General features: G+C 49.7%; 2 protein-coding genes across 2 annotated transcripts in view; one reads left to right on the top strand and one right to left on the bottom strand.

The window, feature by feature from the left end:
- LOC137414956 (E3 ubiquitin/ISG15 ligase TRIM25-like) overlaps window positions 1-19918 on the bottom strand; it is a 1058494-nt gene that overhangs the window by 811815 nt on the left and 226761 nt on the right. The gene's annotated exons all lie outside the window — the stretch shown is intronic.
- Window positions 1-19918, top strand: part of LOC137419277 (dynein axonemal intermediate chain 1-like) — a 99431-nt gene that overhangs the window by 71007 nt on the left and 8506 nt on the right. Inside the window, exons 10-11 of the mRNA XM_078771111.1 lie at window positions 15515-15663; window positions 15960-16059. Of these exons, the coding sequence (XP_078627237.1) occupies window positions 15515-15663; window positions 15960-16059 (249 nt within the window). The remainder of the gene's footprint in view (window positions 1-15514; window positions 15664-15959; window positions 16060-19918) is intronic.

Here is a 19918-nt window from a genome sequence, read left to right as displayed (position 1 = left end):
ACTCCATACACCTATTCAGTTGCACACCTGTGCAATCTCACCTGGTGCCACCTGCACCCTCCTTCCTTCCTGGACCATTTGGTCAACACAGCACACATCACCATCACTCACTCATACACTGCTCCATACACCTGTTCCGTTGCACACCTGTGCAATCTCAATCGTTCCTCACTCACTGCTCCATACACTTCCACGCTCAATACACTTTCGATTCTCAAAACCATTGCCTCAGGCACCCAGATTTTCCCAAGCTCACACACACATCTCTCCCGAGCATTGCCCCGCAATTCCTCATTTGCTCGATATCAACACTCACTCATACACTTTTCACAATACACTTCTGAATACACCTCCAACACTCACACGGCATCATCTGACCTAACTACTCCCCTCTGGAACTTGCGCTTCCCAGTCGCCCCTTTAAACTATTGCGCTCCCTCATCATTATTATCCAACTAATCTACTTGCGTCCCCACTACAGGTATCATTGTCGCTACCTAACCTTACCGTTACCTATGGTCAATCTCTAGGTCCCTACACACTATATCCTAACCCTCCCGGGATAGTTTTCACTGCCAACCCCATAACTAGTGCTCCTTTGCCCCCATTGTGAGGGATGGCAGAGTTGTCATCCCACCACATCGGGCATCTCTCACTACCATCCCCCCCAGTCCTCTGATGCTATGAGCCCCCGTCGCAAGAGGTACTGGGTCCTGCCTCGGCATCTAGAGCCGAGGCGATCCACGAGGGTGCCTGCTCGCCGGCATAAGGTCTGATCCGGTCGGCATGGACGATCCGAGGGAGGGCCCATGGCCCCATCTTGATCTTAACGACCACGTCACAGACTTGCGACAGGACGACTCCCGGGCCTTGCCAGGGGGAGGTGAGTTTTGGGCACCTACCCTTCCGCCTCCGGGGATTAAAGAACCAAATCTTCATCCCCGGAGCGTACTGACTCCCCTGGCTCTGGTCGTCGTACCTGCGCTTCATCTTGGCCCCCGCTAGATGGAGCTGGCGGCGGGCGAAGGCATGGACCCGCTCCATGCCTTCCTCCAGGTGACGTGCGTAACCCTCCCTCGGCGGTGTATCGGTGGTCTCTGGCATGGGACCGCATAGCAAGTCGGCGGGAGCCTGCAACTCCCGCCCATACATGAGCAACGCTGGGTTGCATGCGGTGGCCCCGTGCTGGCTGGTTCGGTAGGCCATCAACAAGTATGGGAGATGTTCGTCCCAGTCATCCTGACGGGTGGTGGTGAACAATGCCAGTTCTTGGACCAATGTTCGATTGAATCTTTCCACCATCCCGTCAGATTGTGGCCGCAAGGGCGTGGTCCTGGTTTTCCGAATTGACAGGAGTCTGCACACATCTTTTAATAATTGGCTTTCAAAATTTCGACCCTGATCGGTGTGCAGCTCCTGTGGAATCCCGTGCCGACATACAAATCCTTCCACGAAGGCCTGCGCTACAACCCCGGCCTCTTGGTTGGGGAGGGCGTAGGCCTCCGGCCACTTGGTGAAATAGTCCATTACAACGAGGATATACTTATTACCTTGGCGGGTGCGGGGCAGCGGTCCTAGAATATCCATAGCCACCCGCTCAAGGGGGGCCCCCACCTGGTGTAATTGAAGGGGGGCCCTCATCCTCCGTGCTGGTCCCTTTTTGGCAGAACAGGCGTCGCATCTCCGACACCAGTCCTGTATGTCGCGCCCCATATTCACCCAATAGAACCTCCGGCGGACCCGAGATATTGTCTTTGTCCTGCCCAAATGGCCGCCGGAGCGCGTACCATGCACCTGTTGCAATATGACGTTCTTAAATTTGTCAGGGACTATCACCAGCCAGGAAGTTCTCTCAGAGGGAACCTCCACCCACTTGCGATACAAGATGTTATCCTTCAATTCCAGGGTCTGCCACTGAGCCCAATACGCTTTTGTTTGCGCCCCGAGGGGGGTGACCTCTTCCCCCTTTCGTCTTTGCCCCAATTTGACCCATTTGAACACCGGCCCCAGAACGGGATCCTCCTGCTGGGCCGTGTTCCATGCCAAATTTCCAAATTCCTCGTCCGCGAGGCAAAATTGGCAAAATTATTGGCCCTTTCATTATTGACCATTAGTGGCAAAATTGGCCCTTTCACCCGAGTTGCCCGGACGACGAGAATCGGGGCAGAATCGCCCAATTGCTCCCTCTCCTCGTGTCTCGCACAAAATTTGCAGTTTTCCCCCAGACAAGGACGCCGAGAGAGCGCGTCTGCATTACCATGGGCCTTCCCGGCCCTATGGGTCACATCAAAATCGTACTGCTGCAACTTTTCCAACCACCTTGCAATTTGGTCCAGGTCCCGCCAGGCGCCGATCCACCAGCCTCCGAACCATGCTCTCCAGGTCAGGGCCCCCGTCGGGGGCGGCCCCCCCATAGGGGCCCCCATCGCGGGCCCTACCTGACGCACCGCCACTGCGTGGCGCTCGCCTCCCCGGGCCAGCGGCCTCGCTGCTTCCCAACGGGCTGCAGCGTCGGCCACCTGACTCATGGTCTGCGGGCGCCACATGGCGAGCTGTTGTCGGAGCTCCAGATCCGGAAGGGCCTGGATAAAGTGATCCAGCGCCAGGCTTTCCTGGGAACTTGCTGCCATGTCCGCGTGTGCAATCCCTACTGCGCGGCGAATATCATGGGCAAGTTCCCCGATGGTCTCCTGGGGCTTGCGTTTTCGCTGCGCAAGTTGAGCTTTAACAAGCTCGCTTTGCTGTTCAATACCGAATCTGTTAATTAAAGCCGCATGGAGAGCCGACAGGCTGAGAGCACCCGGTGGTAGAGCTGTCAGCACCTCCGCCGCCGCACCGCCCAGTGCCCCCACAAGGTGTACTCCACCTTCGTCCGGATTCCAACCGTTGCCCCTGCACACGTACTCAAACTGCACCAGGTACGCCCTCAAATCACTCTTGCCGTCATACGGCGCGAGTGGGACCTTGTGGGCGCCCGAAGGCCAGACCCCGCGCGTCACTCCTTGCGGGATCAACGCGGGACCAAACCGTTCGGGCTCCCACAGTACGCTATTCCCGGGGGGCTCCGGCACATCCCCCGTCCTTCCAAACACTACCCCTCTTGGTGTCGATGCCTGGGTCGCCCTTCCACAACCCGCTACCCACTCCATATCCGTACACCCTTGCTCACCAACACCCCCCTCACTCCCCATAGCCAGACCTCCTTGCACACCTCCTTTATTCATACCCTCCGGTCCAGTCATACACCTCACCATTGGTCCCTCACGAACACCCGGGTCTACACCACCCCCCAAGCCGACTGAATCTCCCCTCAAACCATATACATTTCCGAGTATTTCGCCACTCACCTCGGTACCTCGTCGTCGCACCTCCTCTGCCACCTGCAAACTCTTTATTCGGTTAGTGAGCACATAATCATGATTTGAACACAGACCTTGCACATATTCCATTACCTCCTCCCTTATCTCCTTCTTAGTTTCCCTTCGTCTCTTCTTAATTTCACTCACCCCCTCTTCCACTTCCTCTAATTTTTCCTTTACCTCCTTCATTTCCCGGTGCGCCCCCTCTATCTCTTCCTCTAACGCCACCTTAACCGTTTCTATGTGCGTCCTCACCTCCCGGTCTTTCGTCTCTATTGCCTCTGTCACCTCGTCCAACCTCTTTGTCAACCCCTCATGTACCATCCGACATTCCTTCTTTCTCGCTATGAGTTCGTTCTTTATCTCCTTCTGAGTCACCTTTAACCCCCCGATTACCGCAGTGTTCTTTTCTACTTGATCCACTAGTTCCTTTTGTCCCACCGTCAGCTGTTCTACTCCCCTTGTTAGATCTTCTATGCCCCCCCCTGTAACCTAGCCGTACTATTTCTCACCTCTTTCTCCATACGCTTCTCACCTCGCTTTACCTCCTCGCGTACCCCCGAGACATCCTCGCCCACACCTCGTCTTATCTCCTCCCCCATTTCTCCCATCTCTTTAGTAGATGCCGCCCTCATCTGTTCCAATTCATCCCTCTGAGCATCCAGTTTACCTTCCAACCCGATTTTCACCTCCTCTATCTGGTTCCCCATCCGTTTGATTTCCCGGGCGGATTGCTCCCCTACTTCCCGCAATTTGTCGTCCATTGTGTTTTCTAACTCCCGTAACCCATTCTTCATTCCTTCCATCTGGTTCTCCTGGGCAGCCATTCTATTTTCCAACCCCGTTAACCCATTATTCACCTCTTTTATCCCGTTGTCTAACCCTTCAAATTTATTGTCTAAACCCTCAAATTTAGCTTCTAGCACCCCGATTTGATTTCCTAGTCGCTCCCCCATTCTGTTTTCCAATCCTATATTCCCCATTAGTATGGCTGCATTAATCTGCGCCATGAGGTCCCGCACATCAATTCCCCCTATTTGCGCAGCGGGCGCGGCTACCGCGCGCTCGTGCGAGCCGCCATTTTGTGCGTCTGATACCACGTGCGCGAGGGCGCCATTTTGTGTACCTGACACCCCCTCAACCACTTCACCATTGCTCTCCTCCATTTCCCCCACATACATTTCCCTGGGGTCCTGGGTCGATTCTACCCCCCCCCCCCCCCCTTCTAACTCACCCACCTGCATCCGAACGCCTTGATTGTCCATGGCACGACTCAATTTGGGATGTTAAACAAAATTTCGGCCGCTCGTAATTTTGAGCGCGTTAAGCGCGCTTCGGGTTCGTACCTCGCTCCTGACACCAATTGTTACGGAATCCAATGTTGGCCTTCCCCACTTACCAAGGGGGGATTAGTCCCCTCGCTTATATGACTGACCGACGTGGTCCTGGGGGGTATGACGCCACGGCCGGTCGACGCTGGGTAGGGTATTAGGCCTAAACCGTCCTATGACCTATTAAAATAATAGCGCTCCCCGACACGCGAGGAAATACTCCCCCGCTCACGGTCGCAGACTAATGGATTAGTTGCGCCGAGCGAAGCGGACTGTACCGTGAGCCGGTTACCAATGACTAGACCCGATTTATTCGTTGGCCGAATCGCGCCGCGTACATCCAATTGGGAAACCTCTAAAGCGACTGAATGTGAAGAAGAAGAAGAAGTAGTAGTACGGAGGAATAACAGGATTTATTAATTATTTACACAAGCCAAAGCAAAAAGAGCAGTCAAGGTTATATACAGGGAAATGGAAGGAGCAGGAGACAGTGAAATCATTAGCTTACCTATTAACAGTCTTAATTAATAAACCCCAGGACAACGTGTACGACAGACGAACATTCACACTTACACAGGGAAATGATGGCAGGAACGAATCGCTGGAGGTGGATGGCTTGGCGGGAGAGGAAGGTTCAGCGGGGATCGGTCGGGCTGGAAGCGGACAGCCGCCGTCAAAATTCGAGCTGCGATCATCAAACCGCCACGGTTCCAAACTGCGCGGCGAAGCTCCTCCTGTGCACCGTGCGCTCTCCAAAGCTGCTCCGGTCTCTCTCACGTTCCTCCACTCGGGCTTGCCAGTTCGCTTCTCTTTTTCTCCCCAGCTTCGTTTTTGCAGCCCTCTCGTTCAAGCTCTCTCTGTCTCTCGTGAGGCGTCCCGCGGCGGTCTTTATAGGACACACCCTCAAACCTTTTCGAACCTCCCCCAAGTGTTCTCTCTCCGCCCTCTCAAGCCAAACCCCTCGTTCTTGGTTGGTGGATTGGTGCCGCTCACTCCTCCTTCCGATCACGAGGGCGGAGACACGCCTTTCTTCTCCGAGGCTTAACCACGTGGCTAATGGAGTCAAATGCAGCAAAGTGGCTTAAGGGAGGCAAAATGCAACAAAGTGGCATAAGGGAGTTAAAATGCAGCAAAGTGGCGTAAGGGAGTTAAAATGCAGCAAAGTGGCGAAAGCTGGCACTTTGAAGATACCATGTCAGAGGGATCTACCTTATTTAATTCGGTGCAATGAAGTGTCAATTTAATGGGAAACACAGCCTTCAACTACATAGATTAGGGACATAACTACCGAGGGAATTTATGATTGGCGATGTGTTGCGGTGGCCTAACTACGGACGACCTTTGACCTTTATACACAACAACTGGAGGAAGGAGGGTGATATTTTACAAAACAAAAAAACACCATTCTCAAATTCATAACAATATATATATTGTAACGGTTTTGAGAAGTGTAACGAATTTGAGAAGTGTAGCGGTTTTTGAGAAGTGTAACAATTTTGGAGAAAGTGTAACGAATGTGAAAAGTATGGTTTTGTTGTGTGTAACACCCTCGTAATGTAAATAATGGTCGCAGCCGTCCTCCTAGTTAATTCCATGAAACTTACACACAGGCCACGATATATCTTTTTAAATAGTTTATTTCCTTATTCCATGTAGGCTAAATATGTGTTTCCCACTAGATTGACTCTGCATTGTATCAAACGAAATAAGCGTAGGCCCCTTTCAATTTCCCCAATCATCTCCGCTCTCCAAAGTTCCTTTCAAAAGCAGTGCGAGTGGTGTTCAATCCCGCAAGCCGCCATTGCCCATGTGCTCATCTCGGAGAAGAGGGGGGTAGGAGCCGCCAACTCACAGGCGTGGCACGTCGTCATGATCAAAGGAGGAATCGGACAGCCCTAACAGCCAACCAGCACCGCGGTTAGCGACCCGGTAGGCGTGCCCTCGCAGCCGGCGGCTTGATTCCGCCCCGAGTAATAAAAGCGACTGGAAGGGACTGCTTTGAGAGATGAGAGAAGAGATGACATGAGAGAGGACATGAGAGATGAGCTGTGAGCTGTGAGCTGTGAGATGAGAGACGCTCCAAACCAAAAAGGAGAGATACTTGGAGAGGAAACAAGCGTTGGAGAGACACGCTGAGAGGAGGGAGACGGCTCCACCAGAAGGAGAGGAGCAGGTGTGACCGAGCCAGCACGTGACGTCCACAGCATCAGCAGCGTCGACGCGACCGAGGGTTTTCCCGCCAAAAACGCGAAGAATTGGGAGCTGCTACCTCCAGCCCTGCCGGTTGCAGGGACCTGACCCTGCCTCCCTCTCCAGCAACCCACCTCCGCCATCCCTGCCTGCAATTTCCCCCGTGTAAGTGTGAACGTCGTCTGTCTTGAATGTTGTCCTGGGGTTAAGTAAATTGAATAGTATAAGTTAACGATTCACTGTGTGACTGCTTCTTCCATCCATTGCTTGTAAATAACTCTGGTCGCTCCTTCTTTTTGCTTGTGTGTGTATAATAAATCTGTTCTTCCTCCGTACTCTGTCTTCTTCTCTTTTCCTTCTCTTTTGGTCGCTTTAGAGGTTTCCCGATTGAATATCTGTGGCGATCTGGTCAACGTTGGGGGAGTCGGGCCAATCGGGGATCCTGTAACGGTTGCGGTTGGACCATCCGCTCGGCCCATCATAACATCTAAACCGCGATCCGTAACAATATATATATATATATATATATATATATATATATATATATATATATATATATATATATATATATACAGTATATATATATATATATATATATATATATATATATATATATATATATATATATATATATATATATATATATATTATTGCGGTTTTGAGTTTGTACAATGAAGGTTAATTTTCCCCTCATAGTTTAGTCACACTACAACACGTAGCCTCACGATAGTTCAGTTATTTCTTAATATGTGTAAGCATAGTCCTTTTCCTGTGTTAGTTTTGCGTTGAGTAGAATAATGAGAGTTAGGTCCTTTCTTGCCTTATGCCGCCTTATGCCGCCTTTGGCTTTTGGCGCAAATTAACACGAGGCAGGCCTGGCAAGTCGAGGCAAGACCGAAGGAGGGCGGAGGAGAAGCCGACGGTAAGAGTGAGCCGCCAATCAGGGCCCGAAGGGAGTGGCTGCGTCACTGCGTCACAAGGCATGGTTAGAACATTCGAAAGAGCTAAGGGGGTTGGCAATAAAACCCGTTGCGCGAAGCCCCCACCGCAGTTCTGGTGGGAGAGGTGCTTGTGAGAGTTGAGGTCTGCGGATAGGCGCTTGTTGAACGAGCTCTGAGAGAAGACGCGCATGAACCGAGTTATAAGGCGCTCTTACAACCGAACTTAAATGCTCGGTTGAGCTTGAGGCAGAGCCTCTATTGAGTTACGTGAGTGAGAGCGCGCCGGTAATTAATCGCGCTGAGAGAAACCGCCAAGCCTGGCGAGAGACGCGTACATTTCCCTCCCGCCTGCCTGCTTGCCTTCATCGACGGACTTGCTGTGACCGCGGAGAGCCACGCCGGGCGGAGCCATTCCTGGACGACCAAGTCAGCCCGTGAACATCATCCTGCCTGCAATTCCCTGTGTGAGTGTGATCGGGCCCGTGCCTGGGGATAAATTAAGACTGTATAAGACTGCTCTGTGTCTCTTCGACTTGTACATAATAGTGTAAATAATTATTGAACCTGTGTTCTTCCTTCCATTTGATCGTCCCCGTGTTTTCCATCATTGACTTAGCGTGGTATGAATAAAACCGCTCTAATCCAGTTCCAATACCAAAGGTAACTGCATGGACCACGTGGTATGCAATCCGCTCGGTGTACTCAAATTACGCGTGGCTCGTGCGAGGCTTGATTCCCCGCTTCCGCGGCGGCACAGGTACTTAGGTACGTGCGAACATCGTCCGGGAAACCTTCCCACGATGCTAGGGTACATGCAATTGCTCATGACGCGATTCATGGCAGAAATGAGAGAAATGAGTGACAAATCCACCAGGGAAAGGAAAGAATTGGGGGACAAATCCACCAAAGAAATGAAAAAATGAAGCCTCCTTCATTTCTCTTTTCTCCCGCCTCTGGAACAAACTCCCTCACTCTCTTCAATCCCACTCCACCCTCCAGGTCTTTAAAACAGCTGTTCACCACCATCTCTTATCTTCCCCCATCCAAAACCTTGATCTTTTCTACCCCCGCTAATTTCACCCCAATTCCACTTTTTTGAAATACCAACTTCTGTCCTGGAAGTCCTTGGTGTCCTTGTGTTTTATACTTCTCCCTCCACCCCCCCCCCTTTCCCACGCCTCCTCCCCCCAAGCCCTCCCCCTTCCACACATCTCCCTGCTCTCAAATGTTGTGTTTGTGTGCTTCCCCTTCTCTCCCCATCTTGTTTTCCGCTCCCTCTTTTTGTGTGTTTTGTTTGTCTGGTTGATTTGTTTGTGAAGTAAATGTTAGCTCTTTCACGAGCCTCGATTCAGTATACAATTAAAAAAAAAAGAAAAAAAAAAAGCGAATTGAAAGAAACCATGGACGCCCAAAAGAATGACATAAATAAAATAAATGGGAAAATGGACATCCAGAGACGAAGCAAGGAGTAACATGGAGCGGTTGGAAAACAAAATGGGTGTTCAATTGAAAGAAATGGGAGACAAATCCACCCGGGAATTGGAAAAATTTATGGCAGCGTCAAAGAAGGACACGAAAAAGCGGGGGAGGACATAAGGCGCGGGTTGAGCGAGGAGGTCGCAATTGGGCGTGACGAGGTGACGCGGTGTGAGAAACGCGTGGAGAGCGACGTAGAGCAGAGAGTAGCCAAATTGACGGGGGCTATAGAAATTGCGATGCTGGGTGACAGTTTTCTTCATTAGCGAGTGTAACAGGAGAGTGTGTTACAGAGAGAAAGGCCGACAGTCGCCGAATTGGACGAAAAATTTTTATCGGCGCCGACGCTCGAGGTAGAAAAAGAAATCATTGAAATTGAAGAGACGGGAGAGAAAGTAAATAAATCGCGGGAGAAAGTAATGGGATGCGCACAAAGTCTGCATTCACACCGTGATGCCGTGCTTGCTAACGAAATAAAAAGTTTGCAGGTGCTGGCGGAAAAGGAGGTCCCCAAGGTGAGTAGAAATAATGGCGCGAATGTGATTGGCGCGAAAGGATTTTTGGCGTGCTTGGGACAGAGACGAAGCCCGGGCGGTCGCGGAAGGTCCATTGTACGGTGTATGAGGGCGACTGGTGCGCGTGAGCGAGAAAAGTGTGCGCCAAAGTGTGAGCGAGAAAAGTGGATGATGGAATGTGCACGAGAAGAGTGCGTGGAGAAAAAGTGTGCGATGATTGGGTGTGTAACAGGAGTGTGCACACCCGTGGGTATTACAGACTTTGTGCAGGAAGAGTGTGTAACAGGAGAGTGTGTTACAGAGAGTGTGCAGGAGTGCACACCAGAGCGTGTTGCAGAGTGTGTGCAGGAGTGCACACCCGGGGGTGTTACAGAGTGTGTAACAGAAGAGTGTGCGCCAGGGTGTGCGCAAGGGTGTGCGATAATGAAGTGTGTGGAAGGCGCGTGTGTGCCTGGTTTTGTGGTAGAAGAGTGCGTGGAGGAAGAATGCACACCAGACTGTGTGTGGGAAAAGTGTGCGGTAACGGAGTGTATGGGAGGCGCGGGGATGCCTGGGTGTGCGAGTGCAGAGTGGGTAGCAAGTGGTGAGAACGCGGCTCAAGCATCGCCACCAACCGGGGGGCGTTTAGCAGGACGGACAGCCGACGCGAGCCCTCGGTGAGTTGTGTGCAGCAGGGACCGGCCGGGATCGGTGCTCCGGCGGTTTCACAAGGACCGCCGTGCACGACCCGTGCCGGCCCCCGCCCTGTATGGTCAGTGCTGCGCTTTGACGAAAGAGGCAAACGGCACGATTCCAGGGGAGGTAGGCCAGGTCGGACCTTCGCCCCCTGGCGGGCTCGGTGCTCCGACCGGGGGAGGTTGGGTCATCGTGGCGGAGACAGACCGAAAGGCTCCGCGCTGAGATGGCGCCTGGAACCTCGGTCTGAGTATGCCTCCTCCCCAGAATCGAAAATGCCGGACGGACCCAACCTACAGTAGACCAACCAACCGCATGCATTGCTCGGCTTTTCAAAGCTGAGCGGTGGAGATGTATTCCTGCATGAGAGACTCGTAGTTAGTGGACTCGTAGTGATGGCGAATGGTATCCGGTGTAGAGGGATGGTAGATCTACCATCCCTCACATCGTTTCATGGGGCAGAGGAGCAGTAGTTTATGGGGTTTGGCAGTGAAAGGTAGCCGAGGGCGGGCTAGGATATTGTTAGGGATTTAGAAATGACAGTAGGGACATTTGAATTTAAGTAGTGACATTGATACAGGTAGAGGGGACGTAGTGAGATTAAGTGGATGATAATGACGAGGGAAGTGCTTAGTATAAGGGAAGACGGGGAGCACGAGTATTAGAGGGAAGGAGTTAGGTGGATGATGCTGTGTGTGTGAGTATGAGGATGCGCTTTAGGCGCAAATGAGGAATTGAGAATGAGTGTCTTTGTGGTGAGAGTGAGCAAATGAGGCATTGCTCGTGAATGATGTGTGTGTGTGTGTGAAAATGTATGAATGGAGTATTGTGGACGTGTGTAATGGTGTTGAGTGAATGATGCGCATGGGGTGCAAGTGAATAAATGGTATGGAATAAATGGTGTGGAGTAAATGGTGTGTGGTATGAGTGGTGTGGAGTGCATGGTGTGAAGGAGTGGATGGGGGAAGATGGACCCCTTCACGAATACCCGGGGAGGGTAGTTTAAAAGTAGGTAGTGGGAGTAGGTAAATTGTTTGGATATTGACATCTGTGGTGCGTGTAGTAGCAAAGTATTGCTTAGAGGGGTGCATGAGTAAGTGGAATGGCTGGGCGTGTGAGCCTGTTGGTGAGTATGGTTAAATGAGCACTCCGCCACTGGTAGTCTGTCGGCCAGGTGAGGCCGCAGGTAGGCTCTGGGAGCCAGTTAGAGTTGTGTAATGTTCAGTGGGGCCCAAGGATCCAAAGGAAGGGCCCGGGTAGCCCAATGCCAGGGAGGGCATTAGTGGGGTGAGAAAGCCAGGAGGGCCTTCCCCAGGTTAGGGTAGTTGCAGGAGCTAGGCAAGCTCGGGTGGCAACTTCAGTGGCGGAGGTGCGCAGGTAGGTAGACCTGCTGGTAGAGCCACACAGCCCAGCCCCGAAATTGTGCGAGGGCACAGTAGGAGAAAATGGGGGAGTGAGACCCCAAATTTGAAGAGCACCGCAGGATGGTCAATGGGAATTGGTTTTTAGAACCACATCGTGTAAAGTGGCCAATTGGATTGGCAGGGTAAGACCCCGGGTAGTTTAAAGAGTTAATGTCAATTAGAAGGATAGTTAGGATGAAATCTCTCACACCATACACATCCACTCACCAAGGTGACAGGACTCCACACCAGGTTTTTGCAAATGTTTGGAATGAAAGACGCATCATGACGTGGGTGAGACATTGGGTTGATTCCATCCCTTCCTTCTTGGGATGGATTGGGGACGAATTTGGTATGGAGGGGAGATATGGGACCAAGATATGGTTGCGGCAGATGGACGAGACCCTCCATAAGCCCCCTTTTCGGACTAAGTCCAATGGCGACTAATAATTGGAAAAGGTTTGGCGTAATAAAACAATTAAGAACAAAATAAATGAACAAATAAAATATCCATTGCTAAATCTCCCAAATCCCTGTATGTCATAATCCCCCGCTAACCTCTGCTTGTCTTTCCTCCCCACCCATGGACCAATTACCTTTTGTTGAGGGGAGTGTGCAGGTGCCCTGAGCGGTGCGGCCGCACTCTTGCGCTGCACCCTGCTGCCTGCTGCCTGCACCGGTACACCATATGGACCACACGTTCTGTGGCCTGGCATCTTTGCTGGGCAGACAATTGCGGCAAACATTACCTTGCCCTGCGGACCACTGTTTTTTTAGTGGCCCCAATGCCATGCAGTTGGACCACCTAAGCTGGCCCTGCTGGCCAAAATAAAAAGCGGACACCGTTTGTGCCTTTTTATTAATCTTTGGTGTGTCAGGACAAGAAGATCTCAGGTTTTGATGTTGGCACACCGAAGAACACGAAGCAAGAAGACGTCGCAGCCCAGCAGCCAGCCAAGCACAAGACATCACTGATAATGATTATTGAAATGTGATGATTGTGCAATTTTTTTTTGGTGATGGTGCATTTCTGATTTATTATGGCGTGTGGTGTATTGGTGCAGTGCAGTGCATTCGGTGTTTCCTCTTCTCAAAATTTCTATTCTTTTCCCACAAAAGACAGGTCCTGGGTTGTAGTTTTCTAAATAATTAATAGTCTTGTAAATAATATGCTCCCCACTGGCTTTATGTATAGTTTGAGAATAATTCCGTAATTCGGTTAATTGTGGGCGTGAGTCAGTTAGATAGTACACAACGCAGCAGGTGGGACATGTCTAGTGTTTAAAACTGTCGCACCCAGGGTGTTAGGTTAAATGTAGAGGGAAACTACACCTAAGTGTCACACTAATTGTTAAAAAGTAGTCCTGACCCTGGTATCAGAACCGGTCTTTTTAACAATTCGTGTGACACTTAGGTGTAGGTTTCCCTTCTACATTTAACCTAACACCCTGGGTGCCGACAGTTATTTAACACTAGACATGTCCCCACCTGCTGCGTTGTGTTACTATCTAACTGACTCACGCCCCACAGATTTCACCGAACTTACGGTTATTTCTTAGTAAACTGTAGATAAGCCATTTCCAATAGTTATCATCTGCGTTGTGTAAAACAAATAAGACTAGGCCCCGTTCATTCTGCAGCCCTCCCTCCAATCGACTCCATTGCACACCATCCAGTCTGCACCCCATTGCCCCTCGCATTAGGATGCTCGCAGTTTGTTGCACCTTGCTTGCCAGTAGCGTTCGCTGCCCTTGGGCTTTCGCTCGAACCAGCCCAAATGCCACGAGGTAAGGCCTGAAAAGGGGGCGGAGCGTGAGGTCGGGGGTGTGGCCACGTCAAGCAGACATCAAGGGCGGAGCCGGTAAGACCCCAACAACCAACCAGGGCTCGGGTGAGATGGCCTGATAGGGTGTGGTAAGGGTGTGGCTAGAGGTTCGAGAGGGTTGGCTGAAGCGGCGCGATATAACCCAGTGCGAAAAGCCCTCCGAAGGACTGTCCAAGGACTCACGTGCATATGGCAGTGGCAAAGGACTTGGACTTGGTTGAATTGCATTGTAGTGTAAGGTCGATTGGGAAAGGCGCTTTGGTGACATCATTGTGAAAGCATTGCCGGGGCGGCGCATTGCAGAGGACTTGTGGAGGTGGCGCATTGTACCGAGCTATACCGGGAGCATGTATAAGGCGCCGGTACAACTATTACGTACGCCAGTATAATCACCAGCTTACCGATCCCCCCCATATAATTGTCCGATCCGCGCCACCGACACAGGGCGATCTTGCCTGCCGTCTATCATCACCATCTGCTTCGTGGTACGAGTCGGGGACCGGAGCGAGCTGTGGACGCCATCTGTGGACCCTCAACCTGACCATCTACAACCCCGTGTGAGTGAGTCTGAGAGTGTGACTGAGTGTGAACGGGCCCGTGTCCAGGGGATAAGTATAAGACTGTATAAGGCTGGCCTGTGTATCTGCTTCTTCCTCTTCACTGTACTTTTCTGCTTCTTCTTCCTCTTCTTTGCACAAAGTGTGTAATAAATTACTGTTCTTCCTGTTTGCTCTCAATTCGACCATCTTAGTGATTTCTCCATTGGGTAAGCGTGGCACGATCACAACCGCTCCAATCGGGTTAGTACCTGTTAACGGCCCGAATCGCGGCTCGCTATCGCTCGGTGTGTCCACTAAAACCGTGGTTCGGGTGGGGTTATTTCCTTGCTTCACGGCCGGTGTTAGTACTTAGGTAATAAGACCAATTCGGCTTACAACCCTATTTAACACCGACCGGAAGGAACGTGATAGCCCCGGATCGCGTCAGCTAGCTAAAAGACAAGAGGATTAATCCCCCCTTGGTAAGGGGAAGGCCGACGTTTTGAGATCCGCAACAATATATATATATATATATATATATATAGTCCGCATTTGATCGTCACCTCAGAGTTAAAGCTTGCTTTGGCCATTCGTGATCTCTGTGGTGTTCACCTGGGGAATCACACGACAATATTCAGAATGAATAGTGTGAATTCAGAATGAACGCGCGAATCGAGACTATGTGCTCTAGAAGTGTCGTTCTAGTTGCTTTTGTACTCAGCCTTTGGCCACTGGTTGCGCCAATGCTGGAAGTGCAGTTGTGCCGCTGATGCAGTACCCCCTGTTAATGTAGGAATTTGTATTTTGTTCAGATTGCTGGCGATAACTCCCCTACTCTTCACGAAGGACACCGTGGGATGTTTAACGTCCACCAACTAATACTGGCAGATGGGAAACCCGGCTTAACGTCCATCTAAGTCGTTAGGGATAGGCTAGACGGCTCAGAAGCGATTGTTTGCTAAATGCAAAGTTAATTCTCATCTTGGGATTGGGTGTTATGGTTAGTGTTTGTGTTGGCATTCGTGTTTGGCTTGGCGTTAGTGTTGGTGTTAGGGATAAGTTAGATCGCTCAGAGACGAGTGTGTTTGCTAAATGCAAAGCAAGTTCTCGTCTTGCCATTGGGTGTTCGGTTAGTATTACGGTTAGTCTTAGAGTTGGCATTAGTGTTAGGGTTTAGTGTGAGTATTATGCTAGATATCTCAGAGGCAAGTGTGTTTCCTAAATGTAAAGCGAGTTTTTATCTTGCCGTTGGGTGTGCAGTGCTCAACAATGTACAATACACAGTACTTGGAATCATTTTCTGCTCACAATATGGCCGTGGAAGTAGTGCGCTGGAACTACTTCCATCCGAATGTGTTCATCTCCTGCAGTGCCGACTACAGCATCAAGATCTGGGATCATACCTCCAGGCACCACACCTCGTTCAATGAAAAACAACATATTAACCGAACATGAAATTATATAATTTAACTAGCACACAACACATATTTATGAATATCAGGCTGTTTGATTTTGTTCATGGATCAGGTGGGCACAGTCCATCATCTATGTTTCGACCATTTAAGCCCAGAGGCTTCCTGAACAGCGGATCCATAGCATAATTTGTAGGCTTGATAAGTCTGACATGTTTATTTTAATTCTGAGTTGGACCAAACATCCTGAAACCTGTAGTCTTACCTTTTGTGTTTTCTTCAATCTCTGGCAGAATCCCGCTGTTCGTTTTTAACTTGTGGGTCCCCATTGTCGATGTTGTTTGGGCTCCTTACTCCTCAACTGTGTTTGCAGCTGCTACCGGCGATGGAAAGGTTTGTACATGATCCATTTATGTCGATAACGAGGACATTGTAAATATCTACGCTAGACTTTTATTTGGAAGAGTTTACCTTAACATCCTCATGGATACCTCGCTAACTTTGAGCACTTTCTGGGGGTTTCTTCCCCCCCCCCCCTCCCTTCCCCCTTTCATATCACTTGAACAACTTCTGAATAAATTTAAACAGAGGTCAAATATGAAGAAGAAGATTCGGAAGGTAAAACGAATGCCAGCAATACTGACTGTACTCAAGGCCGGTGCAACCACTAGGCAAACTAAGCGGTTGCTTAGGGTCACAAAATTTTGCGGCAAAAATACAACTTAACTACTCATGAAATTACATAAGTATATAACAAGCAGACTTCAGCAGTGGGAAATGAAAAGTCTAGATCTACTGATATACATCACTGACATAATAGCGCAGAAGTGATGGGAGAGTGATTATTCAAAAGCCTGTCAGACTTTACGGCACTTCATGGATGCTTGGAACGTGGCATGAGGAGGTACGGCAATTTATAATTGGCATGCTGAAGGTCCGCACAGTGAGCGACCATCCATGGTTGTCACATGAAGGTTCTGGTTTCTGGATAGGTGTGGGGTTTGATATGATAGGATAGCCATTGGCAGTTTGGATCAGCTTCCATCAATTTTAATGTGCTGCATTAGAACGATACACCTCGACCCCGCTATTCGTGAGGGATACATTCTTGGAAAGTGCCGCGAATTGTGAAATAATGAACGGAAGGGCAATTTTTCAAAGGAAAAAGGGGGGATTGGTTCCCGAATCACGAAAATCCACGAATGTCGAGGAACAAACCGCAAATGGCAAGGCAAAATCCGCAAATGTCGAGGCAAATCCCGCGAATGTCAACGATAATCCACGAATGTTAATGAAAATCCCACGAATGTCGATGAAAATCCCGCGAATGCCCATGAAAATCGTGCGAATGCCCATGAAAATCCCACGAATGTCGACGAAAATCCACGAATGTCGATGAAAATCCCACGAATGTCGATGAAAATCCCGCGAATGCCCATGAAAATCCCACGAATGCCCATGAAAATCCCGCGAATGCCCATGAAAATCCCGCGAATATCGACGAAAATCCATGAATGTCAATGAAAATCCCGCGAATGTCAATGAAAATCCGTGAATGCATGCCGTGCCATTGTTTTAATTGCACTAATAGATACTGTGGAATGTTTTCGTTATGTACAGTAACTCGTGGTGAAGACGTGTTATGCAGCTGGTGTGATATCCCGCGAAGCTATTCACAGTGTGAATGGTGGGATATCCCGTGAAGCATCCTGCGAAGTATCCGGAGAAGCATCCCACAAAACAATGTTTACCATGTGAATAGTGGGTTATCCCGCGAAGCTATTCACAGTGTCAATGGTGTGATATCCCGCGAAGCTATTCACAGTGTGAATGGCGGGATATCCCATGAAGCATCCTGTGAAGTATCCAGAGAAGCATCCCATGAAGTATCCGACAAAACATTCCCACAAAGCATTTTTTTCTGTCAAACCTCGATTCTGATTCTGCAGCTGGACCAGACGGCATCAGCCCACAGTTGCTAAAATCCTGCTCTGTAGCTCTATCTCACCCTCTCTCTGTTCTCTTCACCATCTCTTTTGCTCAAGGTCATCTACCATCTGCTTGGAAATCAGCCAACATTACCGCTTTACATAAAAAAGGTGTAAAAACAGATCCTTGCAACTACAGACCAATCAGCCTGCTCCCAATCATCAGCAAGGTCATGGAATCCATCATCGCCTCTGATATTAAATCCTTCCTCTTTTCCAATGGCTTGATCTCGGATCATCAATTTGGATTCAGACAAGGTCACTCTACTCTGGACATACTGCTTCTGCTGTCTCAACAATGGATGGAGGCCCTCAATGCCAAACGGGAAATCAGAGCTGTCTCCCTCGACATATCACGTGCCTTCCATACGGTCTGGCACCCCGCTCTGCTCACCAAACTCTCACCCGATGGTATCTATGGAAATCTCCACGCATTGCTTGCGGACTTCCGTTCTGGTCGCACTCAACGTGTGGCCCTGAATGGATTTCTCTCATCTCCCCTTCCTGTTCAGGCTGGAGTTCCGCTAGGCAGTGTTCTGGGCCCTGTGCTTTTTTTGGTATTCTTCAATGATCTTTCAGGACTCTCTGGAAAATCCACTCTTATCTCTTTGCTGATGACTCCACTCTCTGCCGCTCCATATCTCAACCCTCAGATCGGCAGTCTGCAGCCTCCTCACTCTTTGCAGACCTTCGACAAAATCACAAACTGGTCAAACAAGTGGAACATGTCTTTCAATCCTGACAAATCTCACACTCTCACTATATCTCTCCAAAAAGACCATCTGGAAAACCCTCCCATCTACTTTCTCAACAATCCTCTCAAATAAATTCTGTCACTCAAGCTTTTGGGTCTCACTATCTGCCATGATCTTTCCTGGGAAAACCACATTTCCAAGCTGGCCTCCAAAGCCAGTCGCCGCCTGGGCATCCTCCATCGTGCGAAGTCCTTCCTTGGCACACCTGAGCTCTTCACCACATACAAGGCTTTCATCTGTAGCTCAATGGATTACTGCTCTCCACCTTGGGCTGGTGCTCCTGCCTCACACCTAGCTCGGCTTCACGTTGTAGAAACCAAAGCTTTCAGAATCATTCGAATCTCCCGCGATGAAGCTAACCGCAGGCAGGTTGGTGGTCTCTCTGTCTTCTATCGACTCCCCTCTGGCCTAGCTCCCCCAGCTCTATCTGTGCTGTGTCTCCCAAATATTCCTGCAGGATGCACAAGAACTGCCAGCAACCCTCTTCTGGTGAAACTGCCAAAATCAAGACTCTCTGCTCACCTTCACTCTTTCATTCCTCTTTATCCCCGCCTCTGGAACAAACTCCCACACTCTCTTTAAGCCCACTCCTCCCTCCACGTCTTTAAAACAGCTTTTCAAGATACGAATCTTCCCCCATCCAAAACTTTGATCTTTTCTACACCCATAATACACCCCAAATCCACATCTTTCAATCCCCGACTTCATTCCTGAAATTCCTTGTAGTGTCGATTTGTTTTGTACCATGTACCTCTTCTTCCGAACGAGCCTCGATTTGTGTACAAAAAAAAAACTGTTCACTGTGTGAATGGTAGGATATCCCACGAAGCTATTCATTGTGTGAATCGTGGGATATTCCATGAAGCTAGTCAGTAGTCACAGTGTGAATGGTGGGATATCCCATGAAGCTATTCAAAGTGTGAATGGTGAGATATCCCATGAAGCTATTCACAGTGTGAATGGTGGGATATCCCATGAAGCTATGTTCACAGTGTGAATGGTGGGATATCCCACAAAGCTATTCACAGTGTGAATGGTGGGATATCCCATGAAGCTATGTTCACAGTGTGAATGGTGGGATATCCCACGAATCTATTCATAGTGTGAATGATGGGATATCCCATGAAGCTATTCATAGTGTGAATGGTGGGATATCCCATGAAGCTATGTTCATAGTGTGAATGGTGGGATATCCCATGAAGCTATGTTCATAGTGTGAATGGTGGGATATCCCATGAAGCTATGTTCACAGTGTGAATGGTGGGATATCCCATGAAGCTATGTTCATTGTGTGAATGGTGGGATATCCCATGAAGCTATTCATGGTGTGAATGGTGGGATATCCCATGAAGCTATGTTCACAGTGTGAATGGTAGGATATCCCACGAAGCTATTCACAGTGTGAATGGTGGGATATCACATGAAGCTATGTTCACAGCGTGAATGGTGGGATATTCCACAAAGCTATTCACAGCGTGAATGGTGGGATATTCCACAAAGCTATTCACA

The sequence above is a fragment of the Myxine glutinosa genome, chromosome 1 (assembly GCF_964187855.1).
Source record: "Myxine glutinosa chromosome 1, kmMyxGlut1.1, whole genome shotgun sequence".
Lineage (NCBI taxonomy): Eukaryota > Metazoa > Chordata > Myxini > Myxiniformes > Myxinidae > Myxine > Myxine glutinosa.
The sequence above is the reverse complement of the archived record's forward strand: the minus strand, read 5'-3'. Positions and strand labels throughout refer to the sequence as shown.